This window comes from Leucopleurus acutus (genome assembly GCF_964270905.1).
Source record: "Leucopleurus acutus genome assembly, chromosome: 4".
Classification (NCBI taxonomy): domain Eukaryota; kingdom Metazoa; phylum Chordata; class Mammalia; order Artiodactyla; family Delphinidae; genus Leucopleurus; species Leucopleurus acutus.
The window spans coordinates 76,173,716-76,199,886 of NC_139146.1; the positions used below are offsets into that span (position 1 = coordinate 76,173,716).

At 40.4% G+C, this 26,171-nt stretch overlaps 2 protein-coding genes and 1 pseudogene across 5 annotated transcripts in view; 1 reads left to right on the forward strand and 2 right to left on the reverse strand.

Annotated features, from left to right (window-relative positions):
• The window catches only part of SPINK2 (serine peptidase inhibitor Kazal type 2), a gene marked incomplete at both ends in the record, with an annotated part of 208,217 nt that overhangs the window by 76,445 nt on the left and 105,601 nt on the right, over positions 1–26,171 (reverse strand).
• Positions 1,847–26,064, forward strand: REST (RE1 silencing transcription factor). Of its 3 annotated transcripts, none has more exons than XM_082837934.1 (4): positions 1,847–1,945; positions 9,637–10,540; positions 14,565–14,648; positions 20,467–26,064. In XM_082837934.1, exons 2-4 carry the CDS (start codon positions 9,646–9,648, stop codon positions 22,410–22,412), a joined length of 2,925 nt encoding a protein of 974 aa, XP_082694060.1. In that variant the 5' UTR covers positions 1,847–1,945; positions 9,637–9,645; the 3' UTR covers positions 22,413–26,064. The 3 variants fall into 3 exon arrangements, with proteins under 3 accessions (XP_082694060.1, XP_082694061.1, XP_082694059.1); XM_082837935.1 differs by lacking the exon at positions 1,847–1,945 and adding an exon at positions 2,714–2,978; XM_082837933.1 differs by lacking the exon at positions 1,847–1,945 and having other exon boundaries at positions 9,477–10,540.
• LOC309960940 (EKC/KEOPS complex subunit TPRKB-like) lies at positions 7,640–8,607 on the reverse strand (annotated as a pseudogene). Its single transcript has one exon. The product of its transcript is annotated as an EKC/KEOPS complex subunit TPRKB-like (transcript).

Consider the following 26,171-nt stretch of genomic DNA (forward strand, 5'->3'; position numbering starts at 1 on the left):
CATTTTTGCCTTTCTGGACATGAAAAAAGGAAAGAAAGTATATATCTTTGAGGTATTGATTGAGGCCAGAATTGTTCCCTGGGCTACAGCATCTAAAAAAGCCATGCAACCTCAAATTAGATTTTAGTTTAAAAAAAAAAAGAATACATTTTTTAAAAAAGAATAAATGTTGAAAATTTTGTACCAGTTCTACAAAAGTTTTTTTCTCCCTTTTTTCCCTCCTTCTTTCCTTGTTTCCTTCCTTCCTCTCTTTCATTTTTCTCTTTTTCTTTCTTTTTTCCTTCCTTTCTGCATTTCTTTTTCTCTTTGGTTCAATGAAAATGAATAGTTCTCAAGTTTGATTTATGGAGAGGGCTTGCATTTGATATTAAGAATCAAAACCTTTGGTAAACACATTGGGGCCTTCATTCCATCTTGCATCTGACACTGCAAAATTAATAATATATTGTCTAGATTTAGGGAAACAGTTCTACTGAGGAGTAGACCAGGGGAGTAAGGAGTTTGGAAGCTCTCAAAAAAGCTAGACAAATGAAGGAACTTGAAAAGAGAAGGAACTGGGGGAGCTCCAGAAAGAGTTAGGGAAGCCTCAGCGGATGGGTTTTGAGGCTTGCTGTTTTCACCGTGTGAAATGTTCCTTCCTCTATTTTCCACCTGTTGAAATTCTAATTCTCCAGGACCAGACTGGATAATCACCTACGGTGAGAAATTTCTAGATCCTCTTGGTTAGAAACTATCTTCCTACTCTGAAGCCTCCTAGTACTTGCTGCTACCTTTATAGCATATTACTATGTACCAGGTAACATGCATGGTTACCCCACTTTATAAACGTGGAAGCAGGTTACTATGGGACACTTGCTCATGAAGCAGCCGCCATGTGTTTAACACCCTTTTTACCCTCTATAATCTGAGGGTAATTGCTACACTGAAATAGTGCTTCGAAGGTTCAGCAATGACCTGCTACTTTCTGTGTCTAGGGACTTGTCCCCTCTGTCCTCATTCGTGAATTTTGGGTCCATGATCTTCCCGAAACATTTTCTTCTTACAACTCACTGATTGAGGTTTTTTTTCTTACATATATACATATATATGCCTTCCAAATTTTAAACAGTAAGAAAAAAACCTCAATCAGTTCATATATATATATAGTTTTTTTGTTTTTTTCTAAAGAAGCTTAAAACAAAGCTTAATTGGTTAAGGGTGGCTATGGATGGAGACTTGAAGAGATTCTGAAAGGTATTTTTGAGCGCTTTAGACTTGAAAGGGCGGGTGACAGTCCTTCTAAAGAGAATGGTCAAAGTCTGTAGATTTTTCTTTTAACAGCGCCTTTCTCGTGCATGCACTCCAGGGCTGGGGGATAACTTTTCTGTTGTTAGTTTATGAAGGAAATCAAGAATGGGAGCAGAGCGCTCTTCTCTTTAGACCTAAGGGTCAGAGTTGGGGGTCTGGGGAGATTACGGACCTCCACCTCTTGGCGCGCCCCCAGCACAGCCGGGGCCCAGAGCAACCTCCTTCGTCCAGGGGCGGGGCGCGCCAGGCGGCCACGCGCGGGGGCGGTGGAGGGGGCGTGTCCCGCGGGCGCGCGCGGGAGGCGGAGGGGGCGTGTCCCGGGAGTGGCGGCGGCGGCGGCGGCGGCGCGGGCCGGGTGCGCGTTGCAGCCTTCTGTGCTGGAATGTGCGGCTCCCGAGAGCTCACGGCGCAGGAGCAGAGCAAGCGCCGCCGAGGCCCGGGGCCCCAGGCGGCGGCGGCGGCCGGGACGGCAGGGCGAGAGCCGGAGGCCTGAACACTCTCTGCAGCCCCTCTCCTGGGTCTTCGCGGGCCTCGACTGCCCCAGCGTCCAACTTTTCCGCCCTCTCCCTCCCCTCCCCCGAAACTCCAGCAACAAAGAAAAGTAGTCCGAGAAGGAGCGGCGACGCGGGTCGTCGCCCCTCCTCGCCCAGGAAGGACGGTAAGCGTGGCGCGGTCTGGGACACGGTCGGGTGGGGGCGGCGGGCCGGCCGGGCCGTCGTGGCGGCGGTTGCCGCGGGAGGGGGAGGGCGCGGAAGGACGCGGAGCGAGGCGCTGTCCAGGGCTGATTTGCAGATACTGTGGCTCCGGCGGTGGCGGCCGCGTCGGGCGGGGACTGGCGGCTGAACGGGATCGGGTTACACCGTCGCGGTCCGGGGGCTGGGCCGGGGGCGTTGATGGGGAGCTGCGCGGCGCCGGGACCCCCTCCCCAGTTGAGGCCGGGCCGCCGCCTCCGCGCGGGCCCGGGCGTCCCTGGGAGTCTTGTCCTGAGGCCAGGAGCGGAGCTGCTTGGGGCCCTAGTTCTGAAACTTCCTCTCGTGCTCCTGCTCCAGGTCCCGCCGCAGCTCCTTGCTTGCCGGCGGTCCTCCCGCCCCCTCCCTCTGCGGCCTCTCCCTTTCGCCGGAAGGCGCCGTTGAGTGCGGCCGGGAGGGTTGAGTCAGCCTGGGGCTCGGGTGGTTCTGCCAATGGGGCTGGACAGCGATTTCTGCGATCGGGCCGCCCCGCCGCCGGGGCCCTCTGCGTGGGGCCACCTAGCCGCCGCCGTCGGCGGGGCCGGGGCGTGCGTCCCGCGGGGCGCCGTGGGGGAGTGAACCCGCAAACTTCCGGGGCGCAGGGGGCCCCCTCCGGCGCTCGGGGCCCGGCGCCTCGGGAGGGCGCTCGCGGCGGCTCCTCGGCCCCCTGCGGAGGGCGAGGCTGGGGCCGGCGAGCAGCCGGGACGGCGGCGACGCGGTAACTTTCCTCCCTCTTCCCGGACTCGGGCGCGCGGGCCAGGAGGGGGCAGCCTGAACTGGGGAAGACTTGACCTGGCCCAGCGGCACCCCGAGTTTGCCCGTCTTGCAGTCTTTAGTGTTGGGGAGCCCAGGGAAAGGTTCAGGACGAGTGTGGCGGCAACTGGTGTGTCAGTGGTGCAGTGAGCGGGCCGAGCCGAGAGGAAGCGAGAGCTCCCGAGTTTGCAAAGAGCTGCTTTGTGTTTGGTACGTATTTTGAGAAAATGGCCGAATGCCTATTTGAGTTAGGAATGCCGCCGCCGAGGCAGGCTCTGGTGGCAGCAGCACGTAGGAATTCGCGTAGCACGTTGGTCTTTCGGACTGTGCTTGGACCGTCTTCCCGACCAACATTAAAATCCCTTTGGGGATGGTAGTTAGGGTTTGGGAAGAATTAGAAATTACCGGGTAGTCTGGGCTGTTAAACCCTTGGACAGCGTTTGCTTTGTGTGATGGCATTTGATTCCAACTTTTGTTGGTACCTGTGACTCAACCGGTTTGTGTTTATGCACTTGGGTGAGACAGGATTACTTTTTGTATTTTGGGTTTAACATTTTTTTTTAGCCTTTGCCACCTATTTTGCAGGAGAACACCTAATTTGTGAATAACACCTTTTAGATTGGAAAGTAAAGTGTGAAGACGGTTTATAAAAAGCCCAATATGTTTTCAAGGTGATCTTGTAATGGCTCCGGTAGGCAAGTGAGCCAAGTCAAGCGCGATGCAAGAAAGTTGCTGATTGCGGAGATGACTTGATCGGCTGTTTTATATGGGGATTTGAAAGTTTCTTTACTTTGATTTGTGATCTCTTAAATACACCAAACTTCTCTTTTCACGGGAGAAAAGGTCCGTAATTTTTTTTTACTTTTTAACAGGTCGTCATCACAAAAAAAAAAAAAAAGAGAAAGAAAGGGAAAGAAACTAAGTGGTACTTTTATAATATAGTTGATCCTTGAACAATACATGATTGAACTCTGAGGGTCCACTTATACGTGGCTTTTTTTCAAGAAATATATTGTAATTTTTTGGAGATTTGCAATATTTTGAAAAAATTAACAGATGAACCATGCACCCTATTAATATAAAAAATTAGGAAATAGATGTTATTAGTATGTAAAATATATGTAGATACTAGTCTCTTATCATTTACTGCCATAAAATAACAAAAATCTAATAAAAGGTAAAATTTATCAAGACTTAACGCACACAAACTCATAACCAACCACACGAGTGCCATTCACAGAAATGCAAACATAAAGATTCATTATTAAATCATAATTGCTTAAAATTAACTGTAGTACATACTGTACTAATGTAATAATTTTGTGGCCACCTCTTGTTAATTTTGGTGAGCTCAAGTGTTGCAAGTATCTGCTTAAAATGCCAGGTGAGGTAATCATCTCCACGTGAGCAGTCTCTCCAGTAAATTGTGTGGCAATAAAAAGTCACCACTCACGGTTCTCGCATATTTTTCATCCTGTTCAGTGCAATACCAGAAACCTTGAATAACATCATGGACCCCATAGTGCCACTTGTGATGCTGGAAGTGCTCCCCAGAAGCAGAGTAGAGTCAAGACTTTACAAGAAAAAGTTAAATTGTTTGATGTGTACTGGGGTAGATTGATATCCGCACTTGAGTTTGCCCACCATTTCAAGATAAATGAATTGACCCTAAGGACCAATGGTTAAAAAAGAAAAAAAAGGAAATTTGTGAGGTCATCACTGCATCTACGCCAGCAGGCCTGAAAACCTTGCATGTTTTGGGAAATACCTTTTTATCTCGAATTAAAAATTCAGTTTTTACGTTGGTGCAGGATTGCTATAAGTAAGGCATACCTATGGACTCTAAATATGATTTGAGAAAAAGCAAAGTCATTATATGATGACTTAAAGCAAAAGGAAGGTGAAAGATCTAAAGCTGGAGAATTTTATGCCAGCAAAGGTTGTTTTGATAATTTTAGGAAGAGATTTAGCTTAAAACATGTCAAGATAACAGAAGTAGTGTCTGCCAATCAAGACGCAGCAGACAAGTTCCCAATCCACTGGTGGCACAGTGGATAAGATCAGTGCATGGGGCCCAAGTTCGATCCCTGGTCAGGGAACTAGATCCCACATGAATGCTGCAACTAAGAGTTTGTATGCCACAACTAAGGAGCTGGAGAGCTGAAACTAAGACCTGGTGCAACTAAATAAATAAATAAATATTAAAAGAAAGTCGTTGATCACAACATTGTAAATCAACTATACTTCAGTTTAAAAAAAAAAAACCTGTTCAGGCTGCTATTCTTTTTCCTCAATGACTTTTTTTTAAATTGAAGTATAGTTCATTTACAATGTTGTATTAATTTCTGCTGTACAGCAAAGTGATTGTTATACATATATATAAATTCTTTTATTTAATATTCTTTTTTATGGTTTATCGTAGGATATTGAATGTAGTTCTTTGTGCTATACAGTAGGACTTTGTTTATCCATTCTATATATAATAGCTTACATCTGCTAACCCCAACTTCCTACTCTATCCCTCTCCCAACCCCCCTGCCCCTTGGCAACCACAAATCTCAAGGTTTTTAATGCAGACAAAAGTGCCCTATTATGGAAAAAAATGAGAGGACATTTATTAGGAAGAGGAATGAGCACCAGGATTTAAGACAGGAGGGGATAGGCTAACTCCTCTGTTTTGTGCAAATGCAGCGGGGTTTAGGATCAGGACTGCCCTTATAAAGCTGCCAACCCCCGAGCCTTGAGGGGAAAGGATAAACACCAGCCACGAGTCTTCTTTTTTTTTTTAATTTATTTATTTTATATATATTTTGACTGCGTTGGCTCTTCGTTGCTGCGTGTGGGCTATCTCTAGTTACAGTGAGTGGGGGCTACTCTTCGTTGCGGTGTGCGGGCTCTAGGTCGCAGGCTCAGTAGTTGTGGCGCACGGGCTTAGTTGCTCTGCGGCATGTGGGATCTTCCCAGACCAGGGATCGAACCCATGTCCCCTGTATTGGCAGGTGGATTCTTAACCATTGTGCCACCAGGGAAGTCCCCAGCTGCCAGTCTTTTGGTTGTACAACAAGAAGGCCTGGACAATGAGAACCCTTTTTCTGCATTGATTCCATTGATACTTTGTCTCTGAAGTCAGGAAATACATTGCCAGTAAGGGACTGCCTTTTAAAGTAGTTTTGATTTGGACAATACCCCTGGCCACCCAGAACCCCATGAGTTCAACATTAATGATGTTGAAGTGGTCTGCTTTCCCCCAGACAGAACTGTCTCTAATTCAGCCTCTAGATTAGGGAGTCTTTAAAGCTCATTACACATGGTAGTCTATGGAAAGATTGTCAGTGCTGTGGAAGGGGAACCCTGATAGAACATCATGAAAGTCTGGAAGGATTACATGATTGAAGTTGGCTGTTGTTATAGGAAAAGCTGTGAAGACTGTCAAGCCCCAAACAGTAAATTCCTGCTGGAGAAAACTGTGTCCAGATGTTGTGCATGACTTACAGGATTTACAACAGAGCCAATCAAGGAAATCATGAGATTCTGGATATGGCAAAAAGAAAAAGAAAAAAGGTGGAGGGTGAAGGGTGTCAAGATAGGGATCTTGGAGAAATTCAAGAGCTAATAAACACATCAGAGGAATTAAGATGACTTGATGGAGATGAGTGCTTTGGAACCAGCGCCAGGTGATGAGGAATAAGATGCAGAAGAAGCAGTGTCAGAAACAAATTGACAATCTGACCGAAGGGTTCTGATTATTCAAGACTGTTTTTGACTCCTTTCACAGCATGGACCTTCTGTGATACAGGCACTAAAACTAAAGCAAAGCGTGGAAGGATTGGTACCACATGGAAACATTTTGGGAGAAATAAAAAAAGCAAAAAAGTCAGACAGAAAAATTAGGATGTATTTCCATCAAGTTACATGAGTGTGCCTGGCTCTCCTGCCTTACCCTTCATCTCCTTCACTTCTTCCACCCCTTAGACAGCAAGGCCAACCCCTCCTCTTCCTCCCCTCAACTTACTCAGTGTGAATGACAACTATTAGGATGAAGACCTTTGTGATGATCCACTTCCACTTAATGAATAGTAAATAATCATCATACTGTACAGTTAATGAACTAATCTGTTGTGTGTGTCTTGTGAAAATCTAATAACTTTATGGCAAGAACCCTGAGACGTTATTGTGTCATCATCTTTATCGCCTACAGGTTCATTGTGTAGAACATGGTGTGCAAAACCTGTATTGATGTGGATAGCCTATCCTTACATTGGTATAAGGTGACTGATATTTAATATAAAATTAATTATGTGTTAGTTTTCCTACTGTTTTGTAACTTTGCTTTCAAAAGTTATAGTACCACACAGTATGCCTTTCTCTCTCCTACTTGGTCAAATTATGTATCAGCCTGTCATCTAAGGTAAGTGGCTTTTTAAAAAAAAATGTGACATTTCCAATGCTGTATGATGAATATAACTGTAATACTATATGCCATAAATTTTAATAAAGATTCATTTGCATGTACACTAGACTACCGGGATGCAATCGTGTTGATGGTATTAGGTTACCATAAAGCAATCATATTGCTGCTTCTTTGTTGTCAATGCATAAATGTTATACCTGTAAATAAGTATGAATTTCTTTTTCATATTTTCATTTTTGATGTCTAGTGTTAGTAATATGTTTAACATCAACAGTATTTTGTGTCGTATAAGACAAGATGGATGTCTTATACACATGTTGTACACAAACTTATGGTATCAATAAATACAGTACTTTAAATATATTTTCACTTATGATTTTCTTTTTTTTAGTGCTGAAAAATTTTAATATTTCTGTCATTTCACAAAACATCTTTTTTTTTTTTTCCAATTTATATTTTGGCCACGCTGCGCAGCATGTGGGATCTCAGTTCCTCGAGCAGGGATTGAACCCACGCGCCTCCGCACCCCGCCATTGGAAGCGCGGAGTCCTAACCGCTGGACTGCCAGGGAAGTCCCCATTTCACAGAACATCTTTTGTTGACATTCTACAAATGATACCATCCAATAATGTCCCAATACTTTCTTCCTGTGAAGATAGTTCATATATCTTTTTGACTTCTGTAATATGTGTTATTTCTGGGAGATTTTTCAGAGAAACTTTTGACCTTCTATCAGAGACATTAGGTCTTCTTGATTTATTTTTCTCCCTCTTCAGTATAAGCAGTTAGAATTGATGTGTCATTTGCCGAGGTACCAAATTTTTTCAAGGCCTCTGAAGTATTGTTATTTGGGGAAAGATTGAAAATAATTTCAGTAGATAGAGTTCTTGTCTTCATTTTTCCCAGTTTTTAGAGGTGAACTGCTTTGTTTGCTGCCACAAGTATCTGAAATGGATCGACAGTCACTGTAGGGTTTATTAACGAGCCATCAATGTCGCCTTCCATGGCCTTTATTCTCAAGCATTTTTTACATCATTAAATAACAGAAGGGTCACCCTGTGTTTGGGAAATAGGTCCAGCTGATGTGTTAACTGCATTTCATAGATAAGCAGGATTCAGCGGGCCCAGAACCCCAGGACTAGCTCCCTATTCTGCAGGCTACTTTGTCACAACTTTGGTGAGTTAACAGGCTTATCAGGATGATGTATCGCTGCTAGGCTGTCAGCCCTCAAAGGGAGAGACTGAGCTGATTATTGCCAGGCTGCATCCCAGGGCCAGGCCTCGGAAGGTGTTGGATAAATGAAGGCGTCAAGAATCACAGGCATCACCTGGAAAATCACGGTCATGGGTGCTGGGGTTGAGTCTCCTATTCCCGCTCAGCCCAGCCCGGCCTGGCCCCTCTTTTGATTTTCTTTCTTTTTTTTTTTTTTTTTTGCGGTACGCGGGCCTCTCACCATTGCGGCCCCTCCCGCCGCGGAGCACGGGCTCCGGACGTGCAGGCCCAGCGGCCATGGCTCACGGGCCCAGCCGCTCCGCGGCACGCGGGATCCTCCCGGACCGGGGCACGAACCCGCGTCCCCTGCATCGGCAGGCGGACTCTCAACCACTGTGCCACCAGGGAAGCCCCTGATTTTCTTAATAACATTTTCTTTTCTCAGCTCACTTAATTGTAAGAATACAGTACGTAAGAATACAGTATATATAATACATGTAACATGCACAGTATGTGTTAATCTACTCTTTATGTTATCGGTAGACTTCTGGTCAACAGTAGGCTGTTGGTAATTAAGTTTTTGTGGAGTCAAAAGTTATACTCAGATTTAAGACTACACCAGGGAGTTAGTGCCCCTAGCCCCTTGTTCAAGGGTCAACTGTAGTTTATTCTTTTGGAGGTAGTTGAGTTCATATGAGATTTAATCCACTGGCCAATTATTACAGGCTTCTACTTTCCAGACTATACTTAATAAGTGCACAGTTGGCTTTTGAATTTTTCTCCTTTCTGATTCAGACCAGTAAGCTGTTGAAGCAGGAGATGGGAGGACAGCATGTTTGGAATTTATGTATGGAATTCATGTATGGAATATAAAATATAATTTTAATTAACACTAAAAATGAAGGTTACTTATATTTTTCTACCAGAGAAATTAAAAGTGCTTGAGGGAAGGCACACTAGTGGTAAACCTAGTTGATGGATGAGTTGTGTCAAACGCTTGATAGAATTTTTTGTAGGGGGTCATAGAAATTTTTTTGATGACTGCAGTAAAGAGAATTTGGAATTACAAAAATATTGTAAAGGCTTATTTTCAGTAGTTAATGAGGCTGATTGAGTTTAAAGATTATATTGGAAAATGTATTTTTTTTAAGTTACGAAGAATTACAGTGATGTTGTGGTTTTAGACCAGTAAAAGTTGTGTTTAAAGTGGTGCTTTCGTGTTATTTGTTTTGTTTTGAATGCAGAACACCGTTATGGCCACCCAGGTAATGGGGCAGTCTTCCGGAGGAGGAGGTCTGTTCACCGGCAGTGGCACCATGGGCATGGCCTTGCCTAACGACATGTATGACTTGCCTGATCTCTCCAGAGCTGAACTGGCTGCGCCTCAGCTCATCATGTTGGCAAATGTGGCCTTAACTGGGGAAGTAAACGGCGGCTGCTGTGATTACCTGGTTGGCGAAGAAAGACAGATGGCAGAATTGATGCCTGTTGGGGATAACAACTTTTCAGATAGTGACGGAGAAGGACTTGAGGAGTCTCCTGAGGTAAAAGGCGAGCCCAGCGGGCTGGAAAACATGGAACTGGAGAGTTTGGAACTCAGTGTTGTGCAACCGCGGCCTGTGTTTGAGGTGTCAGCTGCCTCAGAACCGTACAGCGCAAATAAAGATCTTCCTCGGGAAACCCCTGTAGCAGAGGACAAATGCAAGAACTTGAAGACCAAGCCCTTTCGCTGTAAACCATGCCAGTATGAAGCAGAATCTGAAGAACAGTTTGTGCATCACATCCGAGTTCATAGTGCCAAGAAATTTTTTGTGGAGGAAAGTGCAGAGAAGCAAGCCAAAGCCAGGGAATGTGGCTCTTCCACCGGGGAAGAGGGAGATTTCTCCAAGGGCCCCATTCGCTGTGACCGCTGCGGCTACAATACCAATCGCTATGATCACTATACTGCTCACCTGAAACACCACACCCGAGCCGGGGACAATGAGCGAGTCTACAAGTGCATCATTTGCACGTACACCACAGTAAGCGAATATCACTGGAGGAAACACTTGAGAAACCATTTTCCAAGGAAAGTATACACATGTGGAAAATGCAACTATTTTTCAGACAGAAAAAACAATTATGTTCAGCATGTTCGAACTCATACAGGTAAGAGGACCTTTCTTGTTTATAAGTGTATGCTACCCCCCAAATGAAACACTTTAAAAATGAAAAATTTCAGGGCTTCCCTGATGTCGCAGTGGTTGAGAGTCCGTCTGCCAATGCAGGGGTCACAGGTTCATGCCGCGGTCCGGGAAGATCCCACATGCTGCGGAGCGGCTGGGCCCGTGAGCCATGGCCGCTGAGCCTTTGCGTCCGGAGCCTGTGCTCTGCAACTGGAGAGGCCACAACAGTGAGAGGCCCGCGTACCGCAAAAAAAAAAAGAAAAATTTCAAACATCTCAGAAGTAAAGAGAATGCCCCACTGCACCCATGGGTCCCCATCAGCTATACTCAAGGGTTATTAATATTTTGTCATATTTGGCAATTCAGTTTTTTAAATAACAGCTTTATTGAGATGTACTCCAATGTAATGTAATGTAAGACATTTTTAGATGTAAGACATTTTTAGATTCTAAAAATGTAAGACGTTTTTAGAATTAAAATGTAAGACATTTTTAGAATTAAAAAATGGAAAATGGAGAGAACTGGAAAAATTTCAGTTTTGTTGTATATTTCCAATTTTTTATGTATACTTTATGTATACTTTTTTTTTTAAGTAGGATCTCTACTTTTTGCCATTTAATTTTTTTTCTTATAGTGGTTTATTTTCACTTACAGTCGAGGTGACTAATTTTAATAGCTGTACTTTATATACTTCATCATTCATTACTTTTTCTCCACATTAAAGTTGATATTTCCACAATAAGGTTATGACTTACATAGCTAACATTGGTTGTACATATCTCATTTCACATTTTAGTGTTAAGCTTACTTGGACTTAATACATTTATTAAAAAAATTATTTATCTTATTTTTGGCTGCGTTGGGTCTTAGTTGCAGCATGTGGGATCTTTCATTGCCATGCGTGGGCTTCTCTCTAGTTGTGGTGCAGGGGTCCAGAGCACGTGGGCTCTGCATTTGTGGTACACGGGCTCATTAGTTGGTGGAGCTCAGGCTCAGTTGCCCAGTGGTATGTGGGATCTTAGTTCCCGGACCAGGGATCGAACCCATGTCCCCTGCATTGGAAGGTGGATTCTTAACAACTGGACCACCAGGGAAGTCCCTGTCTTAATACTTTTTAAAAGCTTTTCCCCCTGGTATTACCTAATTTGTGGTTTTTTAAAAGAAAAAAATTTCAAAACAAGTTGTTGGTGTATAAACAGAAGGATAGTATTTTGATTATGTAAATTCTGAGAGTATCAGTGGTATTAAATGCATGGTTCTGAAGTTGTATTTATTGAAAAATTCAGCTAGTGCTGAAGAACAGAGATAAGAAATGATCGTCAACAGGAATCGCTTGTTTCTTATTTCTCACTTAGGTAGCCTGCTTTTCAAGTTCACTTAGTGGGTCTCTTATGTTCCTGTATTGAGGGCTCAGTGTTAGGTGCTTTCTTCTACTCTCTGCTAATCTTCAGAACAATTTACTGAGGAAAACAGGGTAAGTGTTTACTGAAAGCCTAAAGTGATGTGCTCAGGGTCACATACAACTAAGATTCAAAGTTCCAAATCTCATTTCTATAGGTAGTTATCATGGTAGGGGGCTGAGGATTTTCATTTGAGTCTTCAGTCAAAAGATTTTTCAGTTTGTAGTCTCGATATTTAACCAGTTCACAAATTCTACTTTTTTTAAAATCAATTTTTATTGGAGTACACAAATTCTACTTTAAAAGATGACATTAAAAGAAAAAAAGATGACATTTTTGCCTATATGTATGACTGAAAAATTACTAGTGTTTCTAGAGTATTTATGCCTTTTTTGGTGAGTTGCACAGATAGAAGCAATCTATTTTGTTATGAAGGATTTTAAAGTAAATTGTCCTTAGTGGATTCTTCATGTTAATCTGTAAGGGTATTAAATTTTTCTTCCATTAACTTATTTATTTATTTACTGGCTGCATTGGGTCTTTGTTGCTGCACGTGGGCTTTCTCTAGTTGCGGTGAGTGGGGGCTACTCTGTGTTGCAGTGTGCAGGCTTCTCATTGCGATGGCTTCTCTTCTGGAGCACGGTCTCTAGGCACCTGGGCTTCAGTAGTTGCAGAATGTGGGCTCAGTAGTTGTGGCACGCAGGCTCTAGGGTGCACGGGCTTCAGTAGTTGTGGCATGTGGGCTGTAGAGCGCAGGCTCAGTAATTGTGGTACAGGGGCGTAGTTAGTTGCTCTGCGGCACGTGAGATCTTCCCGGACCAGGGATTGAACCCGTGTCCCCTGCATTGGCAGGCGGATTCTTAACCACTGTGCCACCAGGGAAGTCTGTATGTATCTTCTTTACAGAAATACATTCAACATTTTTTAAGCTGTTTTAAAATTATTCTAGGTCAAAGTAGGCATTTTGTTGCTATAATGTATTTACAGCTAATCTATAGCTACTGGCTAATAACAGCTGAATAGTTACTAGGAACACATTTCACAGTCATCAACACATTCTGTTTGTTTATTTATTTATGGTTGTATTGGTTCTTTGTTGCTGCTCGCTATCTTTCTCTAGTTGCAATGAATGGGGGCTGCTCTTCATTGCGGTGCGCAGGCTTCTCATTGCAGTGGCTTCTCTTATTGTGGAGTATGGGCTGTAGGCGCGCGAGCTTCAGTAGCTGTGGCTCGCGGGCTCTAGAGCACAGGCTCAGTAGTTGTGGCGCACGGGCTTCGTTGCTTCGCGGCATGTGGAATCTTCCCGGACCAGGGCTTGAACCCATGTCCCCTGCGTTGGCAGGCGGATTCTTAACCATTGCGCCACCGGGGAAGTCCCATCATCAACACATTCTCTTTTTTCTTTCTTTTTTTTTTTGTACTTATCTTTTCCTTATCCCATTTTTTAGACACATCTATTACTGTAACTTACAGTGTAGACAAAATAATAACTGATGGTTATTGAGGGCTTTTATGTGCCAGGCACTACGTTAAATGCTCTGGATATATTATCTTGATTTAAATTCTCACAATTCTAGGAAGTGAAGGTACTATTACTTTTACAGATGAGGAAGCTTGCCTGAGGTCATAATTATTACCTTGTGGTTAAAGAATATATGAAAACAAATTAGCAAGCTGGTTTTTTGATATGTTTTGTGGTTGACAACGTGTTTCCAAAAAATACACGTTTCCTGCCTTTGAGTCTTAAATTTTTTATTAAATCACTGGCCTCTCATCTTCAGTTGCTCTCAGTCCCTGTGGCCTTATGATTGTAATTTGTTTTAGCACTGAGCTGACTATTTTATAAAAGTTCTATTTACCACTTGAAATTTTTAGCTTACAACAACAGCTTCCCCACTCAAAAATGTTATTGCTTTAAGCTAACAATTTCAAATGGTAGATTTATCATTTATAAGGATCAAAAAAATTACCTGGGCTTCCCTGGTGGCGCAGTGGTTGGGAGTCCGCCTGCCGATGCAGGGGACATGGGTTTGTGCCCCGGTCCAGGAAGATCCCACATGCCGCGGAGCAGCTAGGCCCGTGAGCTATGGCCGCTGAGCCTGCGCGTCCGGAGCCTGTGCTCTGCAACAGGAGAGGCCACAATAGTGAGAGGCCCGCATACCGCAAAAAAAAAAAAAAAAAGTTACCTAAGTCATAGCATCAGAAAATTTGGGTAGTTTTTTTTTTTTAATTTTATTGAAGTATTGTTGATTTACAATGTTGTGGATTTTTTTAAAAGGATAATTCTAATTTTATACCTGATCTAAGATACTTTTTCAGTTCTTAATATTTAATGTAATAACATGTAGCATTACTGTGAAAATTAAAAGGGCTGTGAGAATTCAGAAAGCCACTGGTATTTTTTGTCAGCAAAGCTAAAATAATGTAGTTAGTTGTATTCTGAATAATCTTTCTAATACATGATAAAAATCAATCATTTTGCCAGGGACAGGAAAAAAGAAATCCTTGTTAAAAAATGCTCAATACTGAATGATGTGTATATTGTTAGTGAGAATCGTAATTGCATTATTTTATCATATTTGAACATTAATCATTATATTTTTGTAGGAGAACGTCCGTATAAATGTGAACTTTGTCCTTACTCAAGTTCTCAGAAGACTCATTTAACCAGACATATGCGTACTCATTCAGGTTGGTAAGAAATGGGAACGTTTCTATCATCTTTGGTAAACTACCATTATAAGAAAGTTCTTCTAGACTTGGAACTGGTTCCTTATTTATAATATAATTTTGAAATTAGAGTTAAAAATTCGTGGTCTACTAGTGTGGAGCTGTATTTAAATGGAGATTCCTAACCAGGGAGTCTGTAGGTGGAATGTCCAAAACTAAATGTAAATGTATGTGTGTACTTTTTCTGGGAGGAGTGTCCTTAATTTTCATCAGACCTTCATCAAGTTCCATGATGTAATAAAAGTTGAACTGCTATCATAGACCAAGGCTGGTTTATCCTTTTTGAGCAACCTCTGCCTTCTTATACTCCTTCCCGACTCTCCCTCCGCATCCCCAACAGAGTATAACACCAAGTTTCATAGTGTGTGGTTGCCAGGTTCCGGGGGTTCCTTATTAGCTACCTGCTCAGGTCCTGAAATTTGGCTTTATTCTCTTGACAATTGATAGGGCATCTGAGGACTGATTTATAAAAGCCAAACTTTAAAGAATGATAAATAATCCAGGATCCCATTTTATTAACCTATAATAGATAAAATGCAGATCTATAACAAGTGGGAGATTTATATCCCCTCTAGTGACTGAAATTATCATGATCACCACCAGAATTGGTCCCCATTATCAAAATACGTAGGTAAATGGCAAAGTTAAAAAGTCGAAATATGTAGGTAGATGGCAAAGTTAAAAAGCATAGTGGTCTTGAATGGATAATTATTTCATTTTGGCCACACTGACCCTGGGTGAACAGTCACATCTGATCAGAGTACTCTCTTCCTAAATTTAGAATATATACCTCTGTGGGGGAGGTATGCTAAAATCTTGCTGTTTACCAAAGTGTATGTAGACCCAACTCCCTTAAGTTAACAATTACCAATTACCTTAAGTTAACAGTTTGTGCTGTCTAATTGGATAGCCACTAGCCACATGTGAAATGTGGCCGGTTTGAATTGAGATGTATAAAATAACACACCTGAATTTAAACAGTAAGAAGAAAATTATGTAAAATATCTATTTTTTAATATTACACGTTGGCATGATACTGAATATATTGGGTTAAATAAGTAGTAAAGTTAATGTTACCTCTTTTTTACTTTTGTAATGTGACTGCTAGACAATTTAAAGTTACCTATGTTGCTTGCATTTTACTTCTATTGGGTATTGCTGTTTTAAGTCAGTGATTGAGTAAGACTTGATTATAGTATGAATTCTAATTTGAGCAGCTATGAGGTCTCACAGCATGCTTACTGGCTCAACTTGACCTTACATGCTTGTCAAGTTTTATACTTTGAATGTTCCTTCTCAATCTCCTAAACTATTGAGTCACTTAACCAGAAACCTGTTTTTAGTATTACTTTTGGGTGCTTCCTGGTTTCATTTTCTGTGGGTAATATGGTTGCTTTTATTGAGGGTAGGCCATCATATCCTACTGATACTTGTGCTCTAACCCTTAAATAAAATATTTAAGAGCTTTTCATGAGTTGGATCATTTCCGTTTTCATAACTGTCTCATGATGAGTAAGTTCTGTTATTGTCCCCATTTTACAAATGGGGAAACTAAGGCCTTGGAGAAATATGGCCATTTTTCCTCTGGAATGTCCCCTCTTCTGGATTTGTGTTAATTTGCTTTCTCATGGTATCATTTAGTTTTTCCTCTGTCCCTGTGCCTTGTATAACTTGTACACTGGAAATTAAATCTAAATGCTGGAATTGTAGATAATAATGTGTCTCACTTGAAGTCATATCTGGTTGACCTAATATTAGTGTCACTGGATCAGAATGACAACACACTTGTATTTTTTTCATTGAATCGATAATACTTTTGTCACTGTATAAATTTTTATCTATGGTGTTTTACACCAGACAATAATGATTGCCTGAATGATTTTGCATTGGTTACTGTTATCTTTTGTCTGCTATATTTTAAAGGTGATTTTTAGTAGTTGCTGTTATAGTACAGCAAGTATTTAAAAAGTGTCATAATAATGAGTAGCAGTTACTATTTATTGTATGCATGCTGGGTACTGAAAAATTGGAATTTGTTATCTATAATCTTAGTACCTCTAGAATACTTAAATCCCAGTTTATAGATTAGGACACTGGCTTAGAGAAGATAAGTGTTTTATCTAAGGTTAATTGTCATTCTTCCAATTTAGAAGAGCTCGAGTTTGGCCTCGACTCCCCCACCCTCATTTTCAGTCATCAGCAGTGTCTAAAGAATATTATGGCTCAGAAAATGGCTCAAGAAACTACAGCATAGCACAGAGTATGGAGAGAGCAGAGCCATTGTCTTTTATTGTATGCCAATAATTTGTGAGTCCCAAACAGGAAACAAACATGGTTAGTTTGTTTTGTGTATAAGTGTGCTGAATTATTTCCAGCCGATCCTATGTTTTAGTACTTCTCTTAGAAGTTGCTGATAATAACACTTGCAAATTAAGTGAGGCTAAGTGTGGTCAAATTGGGTAGGTAGTCTTTCTGACTGGGTTGCATGGAGTGAATATCTTGGATGCTTTCTCTGTGGTCTTGAGTCTGATCTTTATAGGTCATCTTGTGCATTCACTTCCTTGTTCATGTGAATGTATTTTAAGGAAGAGAAGTGTATGCTCAGTCTCTTATTTCTGGAATAGACTAGGCTCTGCTGAGTTGGTACATTTTAGCTAAAATGACAAATTGGTTTATAAAGCAAAACCACATTGGTTATTTCCTTGGAGCACTTCCATTAGGGTAGGTCTCCTGAGGCTAAAGTAAGAAGGGATCAGAGTATTGGTTTGGTGAAATGTACAGACACACTAACCTAATCTGGTGTTATTCTGCGTTTTATTGGTGTTTGTAACTAATGGTTTTCAAGTATCCTCACTTGGGTAGCCTAGAGATCCTGACATAATCCACAGCTCTCCATTTCCTATTCTGAGTGGATATGCTACCATTTCATCCTGGAGGAAATACATCCAGTTTATGATGTTTTTGTAGATACCACACTGGATAGTTCTCCCGTCCTGCCAGCATAGGAGTTCATTTTGATTATTTTCCCATTATGAGTATAATGGATGTTTGTTAAAGGAAACTAACAACTTGCCAAGTTCCACCTCCATCAACTACTCTTTAAGATGGAAAAATATTTTTTTCAGCAAAAATTATTTTCCTTTCACCAAGTATTTGAAACATGTTATGGTATGAGGGTCTTTTTGTGAATTTTAGAATAATTTAAAAAATAGTATTAAGGTTTAATTAATACACATGAAAATGCACGCATCTTAGGTATACGGGGCAGTGACTTTATGTTTTCTCTTGTTTGACTACCATCTAGGTGGAGACATGAAATGTTTTACCACCCTCAGAAAAGTTCCCTCCTTACCCTTTCTAGTCAATACTCCCATAGTCTCGCCTCAACTGATACTCTGACTTAAATGTAACATCCTTCTGTAAAATATTTTTGAGATTCATTCCATGCTGCATTATCAGAACTTTGTGTTTATTGCTGAGTAATATCCCCCTATTACTCTTCAATTAAAAGTTCCCTTGTTACTCTTTCTGGGCTCTTCTTGATAAGAATGTGTAAAGCTTGTAAAACTCCCTTTTTGAATTTCCCTTATCTCTGTAAATAAATTTAGGAAGAATAAAATAGACATCTGACACATTTATAAAGATCAAAAACAGGTAAATATTACTGTTGGTTCAGGGCAAAAGAATTTTCATTCAGCTAGGTATTAATAAACTAAACTTGATGAATAGATCTTTCAATACAAGAAAGAGGTTAACAGCAACAAAGCAAAAATGTGGGTAGGGTGAATGAAGCAACTAAATGATGCCATCACTGTTTAAAGAGAGTCCTACGAACTCCCATTCCCTGACCATTTCACAGATGGAGGTTTGCACCTTGCTTGATGCTGGCTGTGTAAATACCCTCATTCATTAGGACTTAAAAATGACCATTTTCATTTTAATTACTTTATGAGCACAAATACTTTCCTAAAGAGATCAGCTCCATTCATCAGCTCTTTGTTTACTGAGAGGGAGGGTTTATATGGTAAGGCAGGATAAACACATGAAATCTTCCCTTTTGTTTACCCATTCTAAAACTTACCAGCCATTCCAAAAGTGATGCATTACAGGTAATGTGTATTGACTGCTTGGCTATCTATCCTTTGCTAAGAGCTCTATGTGGATTAGATTATTTATAGTTCACAACACTTAAGAATATTTTACAGGTGAGGAAATTGAGCCTTACAGAGTTTTCAGTACCTTGCTCAAGACTTCACAGTAATTTGCAGAGCCCATATTTGATCCCCCCAGGTATTCTTACTGTAGAACAAATTCCTAACTGTTATGTCACATATGTTTTCCCCATTCTGTGTCTATATATGTTAAGTAAATGTCTCCTTTGAAGTCATTCAATGGAGAGGACAAGATAGGGCCAGGTGTAGACTAATGCAGCATGTTGTTAGAAACCTCCATTTATGAATCTATTAGTGGACTCATGTGGAGAAGAGTTGTCCAGTTAGGTACGTTTACAATCTGACATACGCGGATAAGTTTTTGTTTTTGTGATCGAGTATTCTATCATCAGACATTTTTTAATCATGTAAAGCTTACCATCTATATGGTTTTACTTCATGTCTGAGTAGTTTTGCTTTATGAAAAAAATTAAATAAGATTTGATGTGAATTTGAGAATGTTTGAGAGATGAATTTTCATAAATGTCAATTTCCATTTTTCTGCTATGCATTCCATTGGACCAGTGGGGTATGGATACCATTTGGTAATATTTGCTAGAGTGTGATCTAGATGGGTATGTATTCAGGTAGAATGAGTTAATCTTAATGCCTTTAATTTGGGGGTTGGGGGTGGGCTTCTGGTCTTGTATGTATCTGTGATTATGACTTTTTGTGCTTATTTTATATACCATATATATTTGTATGCCCCTTTTTGTTTACCTAGTTTCTTTGCCCATTCTTTAGAAGAAGGTGAGAGAAAATCAAGAAAAGATTTCTGACTTGTTTTATTTTTGCTGTGGAATAGCAACTCTGGCAGTGGAAAAGTTTGCTGAGTGAAACTTGACTCAGCTCTTGCCACGATGGACAAAAGGGTTAAATTTAAAGAAAAAGCCTTTTGTTCCCTGAGGCCAAGAATTGTTTTAAAACTTTCACATGGAAGGTCTGGGAGTGTAGCCTATAGTGTATAATATTTCTTTTGAAGTCTCAAGGTTTATCTGAAATGTATGGGAGTTTTATGTTCTACTCCATTATACATTTGTTTTATCTAAACATGAAAACTTTAAAATTACCTTCTTTTTTAGTGCCCTTGTCCCAAAATTAACATCAAGAGCGCAAGTCACTTTGCCAGTAATTGTTGTGTACTTCTTTTTTTTTTTTTTTTTTTTTGTGGCCACGCCACTCAGCATGCAGGATCTTCCCCGACCAGGGATCGAACCCGTGCCCCCTGCATTGGGAGCGCAGAGTCTTAACCACTGGAATGGTAGGGAAGTCCTGTTGTGTACTTCTTGATGAATCTGTATTTGATGAACTTTTTAGAAGATGATGATTAACTGAGATAATTATTCCTCCATTTGATATGAGAATCTATGTCAAGGGATAGAGAAAAGATATACAAATAAATATGGTAAATATGAGTTGCATGATAAAGTCTTCAAGAAATAGTTTCTGTCAGTTTTTTTTGTTTTTTGTTTTTCAATATATATCCAATTCCTTTTAAGTATGCTTGAGTAAATCTTGAATTCATTTCTTAATGTATGCCTTCTGCAACGTCTCTCGTTTACCTTCAGGTGAGAAGCCATTTAAGTGTGACCAGTGCAGTTATGTGGCCTCTAATCAACATGAAGTAACCCGTCACGCAAGACAGGTTCACAATGGGCCTAAACCTCTTAACTGCCCACACTGTGACTACAAAACAGCAGATAGAAGTAACTTCAAAAAACACGTGGAGCTACATGTTAATCCACGGCAGTTCAACTGCCCTGTATGCGACTACGCAGCTTCCAAGAAGTGTAATCTGCAGTATCATTTCAAATCTAAGCATCCTACTTGTCCTAATAAGACCATGGATGTCTCAAAAGTGAAGCTAAAGAAAACCAAAAAGCGAGAGGCTGACTTGCCTGATAACAAAATCACCAATGAGAAAACAGAAACAGAGCAGACAAAAATGAAGGGGGATGTGACTGGGAAGAAAAACGAGAGGTCTGTAAAAGTGGAGAAAAAAGATAATGTTTCAAAAGAGAAAAAGCCTTGTAGTAATGCCTCAAGCCAAGTGACTACCAGAACTCGCAAATCGGCACTGGAAGCTAAAGAGACGGATGTGCACCCAGGAAATAATGCAGAAAAAAGCTGTAAAAGCAAGAAAAGCAAAAGGAAGACAGAAGCTGAAGCCCGTTCCTTACAAGAACGTGTGAATGATGAGGAACCTGTGACAAAAAAGAAAAAGAAGGCAGAAAGCAAATCCAGAAATAGTCAGGAAGTGCCGAAGGGTGACAGCAAAGTAGAGGAGAATAAAAAGCAAAGTAGTTGCATGAAAAACAGTGCAAAGAAGAAAACTCTGAGAAGTAAATCATGTAAAAAAAGCGGCAAGCCTGCTCAGAGGAGGCCCACTCAGATAGAGCCTCCTCCTCCCATGGAGTCTGCTGAGGGGGGGCCTGTTCAGACGGAGCCTCCTCCTGCCGCCCCCCCATCTCCTCCCCCTCCCCTTGCCCCTGAGCGGCATGCTGAGGTCGAGGTTGTTCAGACGGAGCGGCCGCCTCCTCCTCCCCCCCCACCTCCTCCTCCACCTCTTCCCCCCGGGGGGCATGCTGAGGTCGAGGTTGTTCAGAAGGGGCCTGTTCATGCGGAGCCTCCTCCTCCCGTGGAGCCGATCCCCAAAAGGTCTCCTCACAAAGATAATGGCAAGGAAAAGTCCAACGTGCAGAGTGAAATGGCGCAGAAGGAGCAAGTCCTTATTGAAGTTGGCTTAGTGCCTGTTAAAGACAGGCAGCTTCTAAAGGAAAGTGCCGGTGCACAGGATCTCTTACCACCATCACCACCTCTGCCAAAGGAAGACTTAAAAGAGGAAGAGTCAGAAGACCAAAAATTAGTCCCTGCAGGCGAAGGACATAAAGAAGCTCCTCTTCAAAAAGTGGAAGCAGAAGAGGCAGATAAGAGTCTAGCTGGTCTTGCTGCTGTTACCAAGGCATCTGCCAGTATTTCATCCTCTGAACAAAACTTGAATATGCCAGAGGGTGAAACTTCAGATGGTAAACATCAGGCTGACGCTATGCTTTGTGAAATGAAGATGGACGCTGATGAGAAGAAAACAGAGAATCCCCCCGGCAGAGACTCGGCGGTTGAAGAACCAGCTTCACCATCACTTCTTCCTCTACCGCTAGAAAAATGTGAAGCAGTGTCCACAGCTACTGTGGCATCACCTCCTGTCACCGTGGCAGTAAACGAGTCTCAGGAAATGGATGAAGACGAAGGCATCCACAGTCATGATGGAAGTGACCTAAGTGACAACATGTCAGAGGATAGTGATGACTCTGGATTGAATGGGGCTCGGCCAGTTCCACAAGAGACTAGTAGAAAAAATGGAAAGGAAGCCTTGGCAGTCAAAGTGGCCGAGGGAGATTTTGTTTGTATCTTCTGTGATCGTTCTTTTAGAAAGGAAAAAGATTACAGCAAACACCTCAATCGCCATTTGGTTAATGTATACTTCCTTGAAGAGGCAGCTCAAGGGCAGGAGTAAATAAACTTTGGGCAAGGCTTCAGTTCTTAGTTTGTAAGGTCTGTGACATTTTGTATTCATTTGTAGTAGTAGACAGCCTTTTGTTTTTAAAAAATTGCTTTAATTAGTATCCAGTCTTGATTTTTAAGTGGCATTCTTTTCCTTAGGAATCCGTGTACCTAATGATGTACAAATTTTAGCAAATCCAAGGGAGTTAGTGTAATAAACCAGCAGACATCTAAATCTATTAGCTTTTGCTTTTAATTGAACCCAGAAGGCCAAGGTGGTATTAGAGCATTCTGTCGATTTGTTCAACTATAACTATTGAGTTTTTTCCCCATGTCTACTCCTGTTTCACTTTAGTTTATTCTTAGTTCCTTGTTTAGCTCTGTAAAAATTGGCATACTTAAATAGCAAATTACTTGAAGAATTTGCCTGCTTTATATAAAGTTAGCACTTTAAAATTGTTTTAGAGATGAGAAGAGACATTTAAATTGAAGAGAAGTTCTGCCAACAATGGGCAGTGTATCAGCCCAGGTATTTACTTCCTGAGTTTTGATCAATACATATTTCTTATTTGTGTATATGTTAATCGTCATAAAAACATTGATTTTGGTGTGTTTTTTATTTCGGTGCTTTAATAGCTTAAGATGTTGCACATTTTTTTTTTTTTTAATCTATGCAGTTACATTTTTTTCTAGAACTAGCATTTTTGTTGAACAGTAACACTTTATACATATATTTGCATTTTATTTTTTCCTCTTTGGAGGGATGCTTTTAATCTTGTTTGCAAAAGGGCAGTTTTCTTTTTTCCTTTGCTGCAATTGTCGTTTTTGCAGAGTATTAGTGTGTGCAAATTTCTGAGCAAATGAAACATGCAGGTTAAATTCATTGATTTTGATATTCATATCTATGCCAGAATCTGCATTTCATATAAGTTATTTATTTTAAATGCGTATAATGAACTCATAGCTCTCAGTTTGAACTTCACAATAAATAAGCCACTAGGTCTATACTGAATGGATTTTTTTTTTTTTTTCTGAATGGATTTTTATCTCAAATACCAACCATAAGTAAACTTTTGGCCTGTCTTAGTACATCTACTTCCTAAATGTACAGTGTTAAATCGTATCTTAGAGGGAAACCTCTTTCATAGATGGTTGGTGTTTTTATGTCTACTCCACTGAATAAAGAACTGTAATTTTTATTTGGAAACTGCAAATCTGGAATTAGGAATATATAATTTACTCCTTCAAGTTATACAGAATATCAGTTTGTGAGATTCCAAAGCCATAGCGATTTTACAGAAAACCTATGATGAGAAAGGTAGTATGAGTGCTGGTAGACCAGCTGCTACTTCCTGTGAATACAGTGAAGAAGGCTGGTGAAAGTTAAATTCAGTCCAGATTAAAAAAATCACACTTTCTCAGGGATCTCCACCAACTAGTGGGTGTCCTAGCTGTTCCTGTGACTGCCTTTTTCTACAGGCGAGGACTCAAGTGAGCTGCAGCTATTCTCGTGTTCCTGTGGGGCACTTTGTATGGAAGAGTATGTACTTCCAAACTTTGTTGGTAGGTTCTTTGGCCAGTCACCAAAGAATATGAAAGAATCCAGTAAAGGATTTTTCTTGTTGACAGCAGTTATTCATTGTAGTCCAATAAAGTATGATCCCCATAGGGAACCCTGAACAATTCCAGTTCTCCCATGTTCTATTCTGAAATAACCACTTTATATTTCATTGATTTTCTTTTGTCTGATGACCTCTGAAGCAGGTTTCAGAGTTTGGCAATGCAACAGGAAAGATTAGGAAAAGTATTGAAGTATGGGTGGAAAACTTGTTAAAATTCTGAGAAATCCAAGTTAAAAGACATTTGAACTTGGAATTGACTGGGAGGCCAAAGATTTAAAGAAGCGGAAGATTCTCTCAAGACATGAGGAGTAAGTTGTGTTACTGGTGTGTGTTTTGTGTGCACATTGGGGATTTGTAAATGATGTTGAATTCTAAGCTCCGACAATCATTGTCAATGGAAGATTAAGCTGCAAATATTTATGTTTTAAAACTTAAATTATAAGGCTAGTTAAATCTTTCTAACAACTATTTTTTAATATTCATGGGTACATTTTATATAAGTTACCTTTTACAGTATACATGAAAAGATTCATGTTAAGTACAAATTACAGATTGGGAATCAGTTTTGGGAAGAGGTTTTGTGGATTCTTTTGATACTTCAAAAGAAAAAAATCTGACTTCTGGGGAATTGGACTAATTTTCTTGTCTAGATTTTAAGACTAGAATGCCAAAAACAAAAATGTGAAGGAAATTAAAACTCCTTATTATGAAAGTGATCTGTGAAAACATTGTTACTGGAAATTGAATGAACTTGAGGCCTTTCTTCCAGAAAACAAGGACTTGATTGTCAGGCCTATATTAGGTTCTGAACCTTAATGCCATGTATTTGTTCTTATTAAAAATTGTTTCAATGAAAAGTGCATTAGTAATAAGAACTTCTGGTCTAGTTGGGAGTTCTTCCATTTGAAAAATGTGATATTTGCATGGAACTGTTTGAATCTTTTTATTTTCTCAGTATACCCTCCACTGGATAGGATTGAAGCTAGAATTTTCCCTTTTGATAAAGGAATGAAAAGTGAACATGTTATTTGTAGATTGATGTTTAGTACTAGAGCAAAAGTTGAAATATTAGAATATAAGCCTAATCCTTGGTAGTCTTATAAAAATATATCTTTTAACTATCTTCTGAACCTATATTCACATTGGTTTTCAAGGTATTTTAAGTTATATTTTCTTCCTCTTTTCAGAGCTGCTTCTATGGGGCTGCCTTTTTTTCTTTTTTAAAGTTAAATTGAGGTGTCATTCACAAAGGGCTGCATTTTTTGTTAAGGTTTCTTATGACTATGGCTGGGTGTTTTACTCTGGTCTCCCAAGAAGGGCCATTTTATCTTTGTCATGACTTTAGATTCCCTCTAGAGTCACTTCTAAAGTCATGTGGTCTTTAACTTCGGGAACTATTTCTCATCTGAGTGCTAATTCAGATTTAAGCTTGAGTCATCGCCTATCACCCCATGAATGTTGACAGTGGAAGGAATACCTTTCCTGTAGTTTCAGTTCTAGACTGAAAACCTGGGGGAAGAAACTTCATTTTCTTTTTTGCACAAATCAGAAAAACAGCTACTGTGCAGTTTCCTTGTTGACCTCAGCAGATGAACTGGACTGGTAGTGTTAATTCAGATTTAAGAAATTATCTGAATCTTGATTTGAGTAAACTTGTGATCTACATGCAATATTAACTAGATTGGATTGCTTTTATATTTTCACACGTACACATAGGCTCTCCCCACCCTCATCAACATCCATTAGTTATCGAACTTTGTGAACTGGCATTGAAACATTACAACAATGTTTTGTTGCACCAATTTTATAAACTTTTACAGTGCAATACGTGTTATTTTTCAGAGACAAACCAAAGTTTAATTTCTCAAGGTTCATGCTGTTTGCTTTAGCAGCATTTGATGGTGGATCTTTTATATACATTTGTAATAGATGGAAAAATAAACCAGATTGAAATGCTTTTTCTTTCTTTTTTAAAGCAAACCATGTACCAAGTTTTTTGGTCCAAATTGTGTAGGATAAGTTAAATTGCGTTCTAATAACCAATATGAGTGTATTTCTGTAAGTATAGTTATGTTGAAATAAAGTTTTAAAAAGCATTTTATGCCTTTGTTTATTATTGGTACATCAAGTATCAAGGAAGTCAATTTATT

Bases quoted from the DNA above. Each gene is read 5' to 3' on its own strand.
- REST (XM_082837933.1), top strand. From the start codon at position 9,631: ATGCAGAACACCGTTATGGCCACCCAGGTAATGGGGCAGTCTTCCGGA. The intron at 10,541-14,564 runs GTAAGAGGACCT...ATATTTTTGTAG, and splicing joins GCATGTTCGAACTCATACAG to GAGAACGTCCGTATAAATGT. The intron at 14,649-20,466 runs GTTGGTAAGAAA...GTTTACCTTCAG, and splicing joins ACATATGCGTACTCATTCAG to GTGAGAAGCCATTTAAGTGT.